This window comes from Coregonus lavaretus (assembly GCF_964263955.1).
Source record: "Coregonus lavaretus genome assembly, contig: HAP1_SCAFFOLD_3313, whole genome shotgun sequence".
NCBI lineage: Eukaryota > Metazoa > Chordata > Actinopteri > Salmoniformes > Salmonidae > Coregonus > Coregonus lavaretus.
The window spans coordinates 7,501-18,952 of NW_028159630.1; the positions used below are offsets into that span (position 1 = coordinate 7,501).

The window sequence follows — 11,452 nt, forward strand, 5'->3', positions numbered from 1 at the left end:
TCTTCCGTAGTGGGAAACCAGGGTATCAGAATCAACCAGTAGGAAGCTCTATGCAAATAACTTGCGTTGGTTTGAACTCTGAGGTCCCGGCGTGGCGTGGCGTGGCGTGACGTGGCGTGGCGTGGCGTAAGACCAGCCTCAGTTTGACAGAGAGGAAAAGGAGGAGTTGGAAGGAGTTCAGGAAATCCGTCCAGAGCCCAATCCATTCACGTACTGCCGCAAACATTCCCGGTTGCTAGGTAGATAGAGCTTGCGGAGGAGTTTTCAATGAGTCTATTTGGCAGTGAGTAGTTTCCATGTGCTATGACGTTAGCGTTACAAGCTTACAACCGCTGACTGGCTGTGGCTAAAATTAGCCTAGCTATCTGCCTCTGCATTGTTTTCTTCTGTCATGTTTCCGGGGGGGGGGTTATTTTTTAGCCCGGCCTACCCAAACTCGTGATTTGTTGAGAGAGTTGTCTGTTTGAAGCGCACCCGCTCCGAATTGGCCAAGAAAACCCGACATGATTCCCAGACCTAGTGCTGTTGCCGTACGTCTGGGGTATCGAGACTATTTTAACCTAGTGCTGTTGCCGTACGTCTGGGGTATCGAGACTATTTTAACCTAGTGCTGTTGCCGTACGTCTGGGGTATCGAGACTATTTTAACCTAGTGCTGTTGCCGTACGTCTGGGGTATCGAGACTATTTTTTTTTTTGAACCAATGAGATGAACAAGTACATCAGTTAGTTGATTTGAGTTAATGGTCTGCTAACCGTACCTAACGTAACCATGTCTGCCTCCTAAATGGTGCCCTAGTCCCTGTTTTAGTGCACTGCTTTTGAGCCTTAGGGAACAGGGGCTGTTTGGGATGCAGACATGGTTCGGGTTAGAGGTACGGTTAGCAGAGCTTCTCAAAACAGTGCATGGGACCCCCAGCCGTTCCACATAAAGGGCTCTCACAGGAGAATAAAGCTACTTGACTCTATTTTACACTTTATTTCTTCTATTCTGTTTTCATCTGGGTGCTAAGCAACAGCATTATCAAAGATGATATTGACTTCCTGTATCTCCCGACAGAAACAGGAAGTGAAGTTCTTGATCTGTACAGATGTGGCGGCCAGGGGCATCGACATCCACGGAGTCCCCTACGGTGAGAGAGAGACACACACATCACACACACACACACACACGCACACACAATACACACACACACACACACACACGCAGATGGAACCTCCTTTTCAGGTCCAAGTCATCCTATTGCTGTTTAATCCATTTTGACCCCGATCAATTTGATCAAAAATCAATGTGTTCCAGTGATCAACGTGACTCTGCCAGATGAGAAGCAGAACTATGTCCATCGCATCGGCAGAGTGGGGAGAGCAGAGAGGTCAGTAATATCTAGCCTGGTGGGGAGAGCAGAGAGGTCAGTAATATCTAGCCTGGTGGTCAGTAATATCTAGCCTGGTGGGGAGAGCAGAGAGGTCAGTAATATCTAGCCTGGTGGTCAGTAATATCTAGCCTGGTGGGGAGAGCAGAGAGGTCAGTAATATCTAGCCTGGTGGTCAGTAATATCTAGCCTGGTGGGGAGAGCAGAGAGGTCAGTAATATCTAGCCTGGTGGTCAGTAATGTCTAGCCTGGTGGTCAGTAATGTCTAGCCTGGTGGTCAGTAATATCTAGCCTGGTGGTCAGTAATATCTAGCCTGGTGGTCAGTAATATCTAGCCTGGTGGTCAGTAATATCTAGCCTGGTGGTCAGTAATGTCTAGCCTGGTGGTCAGTAATATCTAGCCTGGTGGTCAGTAATATCTAGCCTGGTGGTCAGTAATATCTAGCCTGGTGGTCAGTAATGTCTAGGTATTGCCAGACTACACTGGGAGAACTACACTAGTGGATATGTCAGGCTTGGGGCCGTTTTCCCAGACACAGATTAGAGAATCTGCATTGACGATGCTTTTAGTCCTGAACTAGGCTTAATCTGAGTCTGGGAAAACCACCTCTAGAAAGACTCCTCTTAAATTTGTCTTTTATCTTTCAGGATGGGTTTGGCCATCTCTCTCGTTGCCATGGAGAAAGAGAAGGTAAAGCCATACATCAGAATATTTGTTGAACATGTGTCATCTCACATCAACCAGTAGCTGACTGTCATTGTGTGTTTAGGTGTGGTACCATACCTGTGCTAACAGGGGCAGAGGATGTTTCAACACCAGGTTAAAGGATGATGGAGGGTGTACCATCTGGTACAACGAGAAGGAGGTGAGGAAACCACCAGACAACTACGACTCTTCCTCTCCTATTCACATTCCCTTTCTCCGTCTCTCTGTCTGTCTCTCTCCGTCTCTCTGTCTCTCTGTCTGTCTCTCTCTCTGTCTGTCTCTCTCTGTCTCTCTGTCTCTGATCTCTCTCTGTCTCCCTCAGCTGCTGTCTGATGTAGAAGAGCATTTGAAGTGTACAATCACCCAGTGTGAACCGGACATCAAGGTTCCGTTGGACGACTTTGACGGCAAGGTCACCTACGGCAAGCGCAGAGCAGCAGAAGGTGTGTGTTGCTGTTATTGTTTGGCTGTGCAGTGTGTTCCTGTGTTTTAGAAGTGATTGCTAATGGCATTACGTACACTACATGACCAAAAGTATGTTGACACCTGCTCGTCCATCATCCAAAATCATGGGCATTAATATGGAGTTGGTCCCCCCCCCTTTGCTGCTATAACAGCCTCCACTCTTCTGGGAAGGCTTTCCACTAGATGTTGGAACATCTGACGCTTGGTGATCTTAGGCTGCTCGGCCATGGAAACCCATTTCATGAAGCTCCCGACGTACAGTTATTGTGCTGACGTTGCTTCCAGAGGCAGTTTGGAACTCGGTAGTGAGATTGCATGGCTGTGTGCTTTTATACACCTGTCAGCAACGGGTGTGGCTGAAATAGCTGAATCCACCAATTTGAAGGGGTGTCCACGTGTGTGTGTGTATGTGTATATATAAAGTGTGTAATTTTAAAGCTTGGTTCATTTCACCTCTCTCTCTCTCTCCCCCTCTCTCTCTCTCCTCCCTCTCTCTCTCCCCTCTCTCTCCCTCCCCCTCTCTCTCCTCTCCTCCCTCTCTCTCTCCCTCCCCTCTCTCTCCTCCCTCCCCCTCCCTCTCTCTCCTCTCCTCCCTCTCCCTCTCTCTCTCTCTCCCCTCTCTCTCTCTCCCCTCTCTCTCCCTCCCCCTCTCTCTTCTCTCCTCTCCTCCCTCCAGGTGGCAACTATAGTGGTCATGTGGCTGCGTTGGCTCCTACGGTTCAGGAGCTGGCCAATCTGGAGAGAGAAGCTCAGACCTCCTTCCTTCATCTGGGGTACCTGCCCAACCAGCTATTCAAAGCCTTTTGAACACCTACCTGTCTACATATACACCTGGGCATCAACCAACTTCAGTCATGCTACCTGTAAACACACACACACACACACACACCTGTCCAAACACCCTTTATATATATATATACACCTGTTCTGACTTCCTGTACAGTGTGCAGGTCTTCCAAAGAGAAGAGACTAGCATAGCGGCTATCTTATTAAAAGCTACCCAACACTAAACCAACATGCAGAATGCCTACAGAGCACTGTACCTTTTGATTTATTTAGTGCCTGGCGCATTAGCAAGCAGCTATCGTAGACTTCTTTAACTATGATTGGATATGAAGTTAACCTTTTTTTTTAAATGAGCTGTGGTCCAAGGTCTGGAGATGTATTATTTCCCTTGTGTAAAGGAGTCATTAAAAAAAATAAAAAATGATTTGAGTTGAGCTGTTGAAATATTACTTCTGCTCAAATAAAGCGTGAAATTAAACTGTTTCAATGTTGTTTTGGTTTCCTCCACCAATGTTCAGTAAAGCTGAAATATTCACCCCAAAACATGTTCAGTAAAGCTGAAGTAATGCCACGTCTGTAGGGGTCTGAATACTTTCCGAATGCGCTGTACCTAATAATAGCAGGCATAATTCCATGGCCCTCTAATTCCACTAGAGGGAGCCCTTTAATCAGCTCAGAACAAACTGCAGAGAACAACACACGTTCTTCATTTTATTTTCAACCAATTAATGCCTATGACGTACTGAATGCAGTGGTTGAAGTTCTCCGTCACTGCGACGGATTTCCGTCATTGGATTCTGGAGAGAGGTTGTCTTTTGATCTGGTTTGGAGATGACACCGCCCAATACAGACAAGTGTGTCTGTTCTACTAAATATATTCGCATATAAATGTACTCCAATATTCTATTTTCTCTGTTTTTATGCTGTGTGCACTTGCTCTGACATGCATGATAGTGGCTGATACTCCAATGTTCAGATGACAGGAATTAAATAGTCTACCCGTGGGTCTGTAACTAGGGGTCTGTAACTAGGGGTCTGTAACCAGGGGTCTGTAACTAGGGGTCTGTAACTAGGGGTCTGTAACCAGGGGTCTGTAACTAGGGGTCTGTAACCAGGGGTCTGTACCCAGGGGTCTCCAACAGGTAGATCCCCAGCTAACAGTATCTACCAGCCCACCTACGAGTAGCTCGCCAAGCAATTCTGAAAGTACATGCAATTTTTTCATGTGTTCATCACAAACTTTCATAAAGAAGCTCCCAGCTACTATCCAATCAAAGCCACATTGACATTATCCCACCCCTGGTTAGCCACTATTGGCTTAAAAAAAAGCCAAACATAACACAATCGCCATCTGCCAAATAATTTCCAGCAATGTTGCCCGTCTTACCTGTTTGGCGATCACTCAATATGTAGCCAGTTAGCCATGCTAGTAATCATAATGAACTTGTGGTTAGACTTTCCCCAAAAACCTTCTCAATGAATTGTTAACTGCAAAGTAGGCTTACCCGACAGGAAGATGTCATGATTATTTGGTTTGAGTGGTCGTTGTTTTGCGAACTCTAACTGAAACGTTGCTAGACTGATATGTTCCTGGCTGTCTAAATGTGCAGATAATTGTATACTGTATACCATGTAATGTTGTTATTAAAACTAAAAAACAAATAGTAGAATAGTTTACCTATTTGCAGCGCCTTAAGAACGTATTCGCACCACTTGACGTTTTTCCACATTTTGTTGTGTTACAGCCTGAATTTAAAATGGATTAAATGTAGATGTATTGTCACTGGCCTATACACAATACCCCATAATGTCAAAGTGGAATTATTTTGAGGAATGTTTACTAATTAATTACAAATGAAAAGCTGAAATGTCTTGAGTCAATAAGTATTCAATCCCTTTTGTTATGGCGAGCCTAAATAAGTTCAGGAGTAAAAATGTGCTTAACAAGTCACGTAAGTTACATGGACTCACTCTGTGCGCAATAATAGTGTTTAAGTATTCATTCAAAAGTCATTTTTAATCTCTGTACCCCACATATACAATTATCTGTAAGGTCCCTCAGTCGAGCCGTACATTTCAAACACAGATTTAACCACAAACACCAGGGAGGTTTTCCAATGCCTTGCAAAGAAGGGCACCTATTGGTAGATGGGTAAAAATAAAAAAAAGCAGACATTGAATATCCTTTGAGCATGGTGAAGTTATTAATTACCCTTTGGATGGTGTATCAATACACCCAGTCACTACAAAGATACAGGCGTCCTTCCTAACTCAGTTGCCGGAAAGGAAGGAAACAGCTCAGGGATTTCACCATGAGGCCAATGGTGACTTTAAAACAGTTACAGAGTTTAATGGCTGTGATAGGAGAAAACTGAGGATGGATCAACAACATTTTAGTTACTCCACAATACTGACCTAATTGACAGAGTGAAAAGTAGGAAGCCTGTACAGAATACAATTATTTCAAAACATGCATCCAGTTTGCAACAAGGCACTAAAGTAATACTGCAAAAAAATCATGGCAAAGCAATTCACTTTTTGTCCTGAATACAAAGTGTTATGTTTGGGGCAAATCCAATACAACACATCACTGAGGACCACTCCATATTTTCAAGCATGGTGGTGTGCTGCATCATGTTATGGGTATGCTTGTAATCATTAAAGACTTGGGAGTTTTTCAGGATAAAAAAACATAAGGAATAGAACTAAGCACAGGCAAATTCCTAGAGGAAAACCTGGTTCAGTCTGCTTTCCACCAGACACTGGGAGATGAATTCACCTTTCAGCAGGACAATAACTTAAAACACAAGGCCAAATCTACACTGGAGTTACCAAGAAGACATTGAATGAGCTTGAAGAATATTGAAAAGAATAATGCGCAAATATTACATAATCCAGGTGTGCAAAGCTCTTAGAAAATTACCCAGAAAGACTCAAAGCTCTAATCGCTGCCGAAGGGGATTCTAACATGTATTGACTCAGGCGTGTGAATACTTATGTAAATGAGATATTTCTGTATTTCATTTTCAATACATTTGCAAACATTTCTAAAAAATGTTTTTCACTTTGTCATGATGGGGTATTGTGTGTAGATGGGTAAGAGAAAAAAATATATATTTAATCCATTTTGAATTCAGGCAAAATGTGGAATAAATCAAGGGGTATGAGGGTGATTTTGCAAATACGGGCCTTTTTGTGTTTTAGGGTTCGATTTTTAAGATAAAACGTTGATGTAGCTTTTTTTTATTTCACATCCATTAGGTAGCTTTCAATGTTTTTTATTTTTTATTTTCTAAAGCATTTCATGTCAGGATTTCACTGTTTTGCACTGTTTAAGTCCTGTCTCAGACTTTTGACATTCTGCTATGTATTACACTTACAAAAGTCATGATAATTAGAAAATATTGAAATGCACCTGTTAAAAAAAAAAAAGTAAAAAAACTGGAAACTAGATACAGTGCATTCAAAGTATTCAGAACCCTTGACTTTTTCCACATTATGTAACCTTACAGCTTTAATCTAAAATTGATTTTAAAAATATATATATATATATATATATATATATATATATATATATATATATATATATATATATATCTACACACAATACCACATAATGCCAAACCAAAAACTGGTTTTTAGTAATTTTAGCATATTTATTTAAAATAAAAAAACATAAATATTACATTTACATAAGTATTCAGACCCTTTACTCAGTACTTAGTTGAATCACCTTTGGCAGCGATTACAGCCTTGAGTCTTCTTGGGTATGATGCTACAAGCTTGGCACACCTGTATTTGGGGAGTTTCTCCCATTCTTCTCTGCAGATCCTCTCAAGCTCTGTCAGGTTGGATGGGGAGCGTCGCTGCACAGCTATTTTCAGGTCTCTCCAGAGATGTTCGATCGGGTTCAAGTCCGGGCTCTGGCTGGACCCACTCAAGGATATTCAGAGACTTGTCCTGAAGCCAAGATAGACCAGGCCTTATTTTCCATGGAGGGCCACGGGCCGGAATCATATTACAGGATTATACATCATGTGTGTGACTGTGTTGACAGATATATCTACTGTAAATCACGTCCAGATATAATTTTACTTTTTTAACAGAAATCAACCACATCCTTGTTCTCTTTTGGTATTTATTTTCATTATTAAACAGCAGAAGTACACCAGGGAAAAGTACACTGCATTCAGCACCACGGACAGAACTCTTGTTAACGGGTATACACAAAAACACAAAGAGAGAGAGAGCTCAACATTACGTTTAACCCTCCCGTTGTCCTAGGGTCAAAATGACCCGCCACTGTGTTGAACCAACTTTATTTAATTTTTATATTTTTGGGATCATTTGTGAGAAGGAGGCAGTGAGACTTTAAAGAAAGTATCACTGCCTCTTTCTCACAAATGATCCAAAAAATATAAAAAATTAAATAAAGTTGGTTCAACACAGTGGCGGGTCATTTTGACCCTAGGACAACAGGAGGGTTAAACTCCTCAATCAGTGTGAGGAGTGAAGTCTCTGATGGGCGTTGACTAGAGCAGTTAAGTCAGGTATAGTTTCTGACGTCGCTATGCGCAGGATTGCTGAGAGGTGAGAGGTCAGAGTAAGAGATGATCTGTGCCTTTTTACTTGTTATATTTCAGCACTAAAAATGTCTGTTCACATACATAGGTTGACCCAAACACTACAAACATTTTCTGAGCATGACTCCTAATCTTTGGAAAGTTTTGTTCATCGAGCGATGCATAGAACCTTGTCAGTGACATTGTTTTGAATAGTTCTCATTTCACTGCATCAGACTGAAGATCGATAAGCTCAAGTTGCAGGTCAGTGGGAGCGTTATCCGCATTGAAGGGTGAGGGGAGAGGAAACCAACAGCATGTCATTTTCCAACACTTTGAAATCCTCAAAACGACGAGAAAACTCACAGTTCAAAGCACGCAGCAGCGATGTATACTTCTCCCGCTGGTCATCTGATAGGGAACAGACTAGTAGTGTCGGAAGGTGGGTGAGATTGTTGGCTTCTACTAGGCGGGTCAGGAGGAGTAATTTTCCCTTGAAGGCTTTGACAAGGCTGTACATCTGATGGACAAAAAGACCCTTCCCTTATAGTTTGGAATTCAGTTCATTCATGAGGGCCATGATGTCCACGGTGAAGGCAAAATCAGCCAACCATTCTTTATCTTGCAGTTGAGGGGAAATCCACATATTTTCCTTTGATTTGCAAAAAAACTCAGCCATCTCCGACTTCAGGTCCCACACCCTTTTAAGCACCTTCCCCAAACTCAGCCGTCTCACGTTTGTGTGGTAGGGGAGATCTGCATGGTCCGACTCTGTCTCTTCCAACAGGTGAGACAAACTGCCTGTGGTTTAAAGAGTTTGCTCTTATGAAGTTTACCACTTTGGTGACTGTATCCACAACTTGGCTCATTTTCAGAACACATTTACAGAGCACCTCCTGATGAATAATGCAATGCAGGAAAATCATTTTCTGATCTGGGTTCAGATCAGCTACTTGATCTTGTATCCTTTTCAAAAGGCCAACGTTTTTTCCTGTCAAGTTTGGGCACCCATCAGTGGTCACACGGGATAACTTTTCAAAACTCAGTCCCAGCTTTGCCACACACTTATTAACCTCCTCCAATAAATATTTCCCTGTGGTTGTGCTCTTCATTGACTGCACTGAAGCAAGCTCCTCTGTAATTTCAAAGTCTTGGGGTAATGCCACATAAGAATATCAACGCACTGCGCCGGGGTCACGCGCATCACTGCTCTCATCCAGGGCCAAGGAGAAATAGGTGAAATCCTTGACCTTGTCTTTCAACTGTTGTTCAATTTTCTCTGCGATGTCCTGTCACTGTTCGTATTGACAGGGAAACATTTTCAAACAGCTCTTTCTTGTCGGGGCAAAATATTGCTGCAGAGTCAACTTAAACATTCTTTAATGAATTCGCCCTCAGCGAATGGCTTGCTATGTTTAGCTATTTTGTGGGACAGTACATAGCTAGCTCTCGCAATTCCGTCGTTTTGCTGAATGCAGTTTTGTGAAAAGTCCTTGCTGCTTTTTTCAACTGAGAAAGCAACTCTTTTGATGCACTTGCCCTCTGCTCAGAAGACATATTCTCTGCATGCTTCGTCTGGAAGTGCCGGGACAAGTTGTAGTCTTTGAAGACAGCGATGCACACTAAGCACACAGCTTTCCCTGATACCTCAATAAATAAATATTTCGATGTCCACTCTTGCTGGAACACTCTACATTTATTGTCTACTTTCCTTTTCTTTGAAATCTTTGAAAAAGGCATTTTTACGCAATTTCAAGCTAGCTACTATTTGTAACTGTGACGTGTGTGTCAGCCTGTCAGTCACTGTCTGTCCTCGTGCAGTTGTTATTTATACGTGCCTTCAAAATAAATGTCCCACAAGAGGTGTGAGTTAAATCATTACACAAAAGCTAGTATTCATTGGGCTTTTAAGTTGAATGTCACGCCCTGGCTCTGGGACTCTTATATGTTGAGCCAGGGTGTGTAGATTCTATGTGTTTGTGTTTCTATGTTAGGATCTAGTTCATGTGTATCTATGTTGGCCGGGGTGGTTCTCAATCAGAGGCAACGAGAATCAGCTGTTGTTTGTTGTCTCTGATTGGGAACCATACTTAGGCAGCCTGTTTGGCACAGTGTATTGTGGGATCTTGTTCCGTGTTGGTTTGTGTTTGTTACCAAGGACTTCACGTATCGTTTTGTTGTTTTTGTTCGTGTGGTGAATATATAATAAAGTATGTTTGCATTCCACGCTGCGCATTGGTCCAATCCTTTTGACGATTGTGACATTGAATAACAAATACGTTTTTCAAAACGTTACTATCGCAAATTCTTTATGTGATCTGAGCATGATTCTGCGGGCCATATTTAATCAGTTCGCGGGCCGGCCTTTGCCCAGGCCTGGAGAGAGTTTTGATGCTGAGAATGGATCCGCGCTTTTAAATAACATTCTTAGAACCTTCTCTGAACATTACTAACATTTTCTTGTGGTTTTTACGGAATGTTTTTTTTACGCTAACTTTAAATAGATCCATGAGGAAACCTGTGGGAAACGTTATGCAGAAATACTGAAATTACCACAGAAGAATGTTGTTTCTTAACTTTCTCTGAACTATTTGAGAACATTCCCAATGTCAAACCAGTCGGAGAACGTTCCTAAAACATGAACAAAATTGAAATTAAATGTAACCATGTTGTATGCAAAATAAGGACAACCATGCTCTCACGGTGCTCTAAGGAACATATGGTTCTCAGAACGTCATGTGCTAGCTGGGGAGTGTCTAAACTGTGCTGTCATCTGACTGACCAGGCAGAGCAGCATAAAGCATTCCCCCAGCGCTTGACTGATGCCATTAGGTTAGAGAGAGAGAGAGAGAGAGAGAGAGAGAGAGAGAGAGAGAGTGGAGTGGAGTAGAGAGAGAGAGAGAGAGTGAATCTAAACAGGCTGATACTGGAGAGATACTGTCTCTCTCTCTCCCCGTCTCTCTGTCTCTCTCTCTCTCTCCCCCTCTCTCACTCTCTCTCCTAAAGCCAAGCATGCGCATGATGGAGCACTGAATCCACCAGAGAGGAAAAACAAAGGGGAGAGAGAGAGAGGGGGCTAAAAAGATAGGGAGATGGAGAGGAAAATTACAGGAGGGAGAGAGGATGGAGAAAGAGGGGGAGGGGAGGAAATGTGCATGAAATTAAAAATGCGTGCATAATGTCGACATTTTCCATGAGAGAAAAGATCCAGCTTTATCGGCATGTTTATCTCAGAAATAGACCAGTAGCTTATGGCTAGCTGTTATGTTTCAGATCAACCCGTTTCTGATGATATGAATGACCATGTTAAACTCCTCTGGTTAACATCTTATAGCTTTCAAATATGCCAATAACCGTTGGCATACACACACAACCGCTGTCTGATATGACTCTCAGACAGACCATATAAAGGGATAGATGATGCCAAATGAGGACAGCTCGCGTCTCTACTGGTGCGGTGCGCATGTCCCAATCTACTGATGGAGACATTTTACGAACACGCTGGTGCGGCGCGGGCGGGCGGGCGGGCGGGCGGGGAGCGTGTCAGAGGGGGGACTCCCGT

At 42.9% G+C, this 11,452-nt stretch overlaps 1 protein-coding gene across 1 annotated transcript in view; it reads left to right on the plus strand.

The window, feature by feature from the left end:
- LOC311122622 (ATP-dependent RNA helicase DDX1-like) overlaps nucleotides 1–3,811 on the plus strand; it is a 4,376-nt gene extending 565 nt beyond the window's left edge. The window contains exons 3-8 of the mRNA XM_084196963.1: nucleotides 1,059–1,131; nucleotides 1,299–1,371; nucleotides 2,020–2,062; nucleotides 2,142–2,237; nucleotides 2,400–2,520; nucleotides 3,219–3,811. Coding sequence (XP_084053089.1) covers nucleotides 1,059–1,131; nucleotides 1,299–1,371; nucleotides 2,020–2,062; nucleotides 2,142–2,237; nucleotides 2,400–2,520; nucleotides 3,219–3,349 — 537 coding nt within the window. The 3' untranslated portion in view covers nucleotides 3,350–3,811. The remainder of the gene's footprint in view (nucleotides 1–1,058; nucleotides 1,132–1,298; nucleotides 1,372–2,019; nucleotides 2,063–2,141; nucleotides 2,238–2,399; nucleotides 2,521–3,218) is intronic.
- The last annotated feature ends 7,641 nt before the right edge of the window (nucleotides 3,812–11,452 follow it).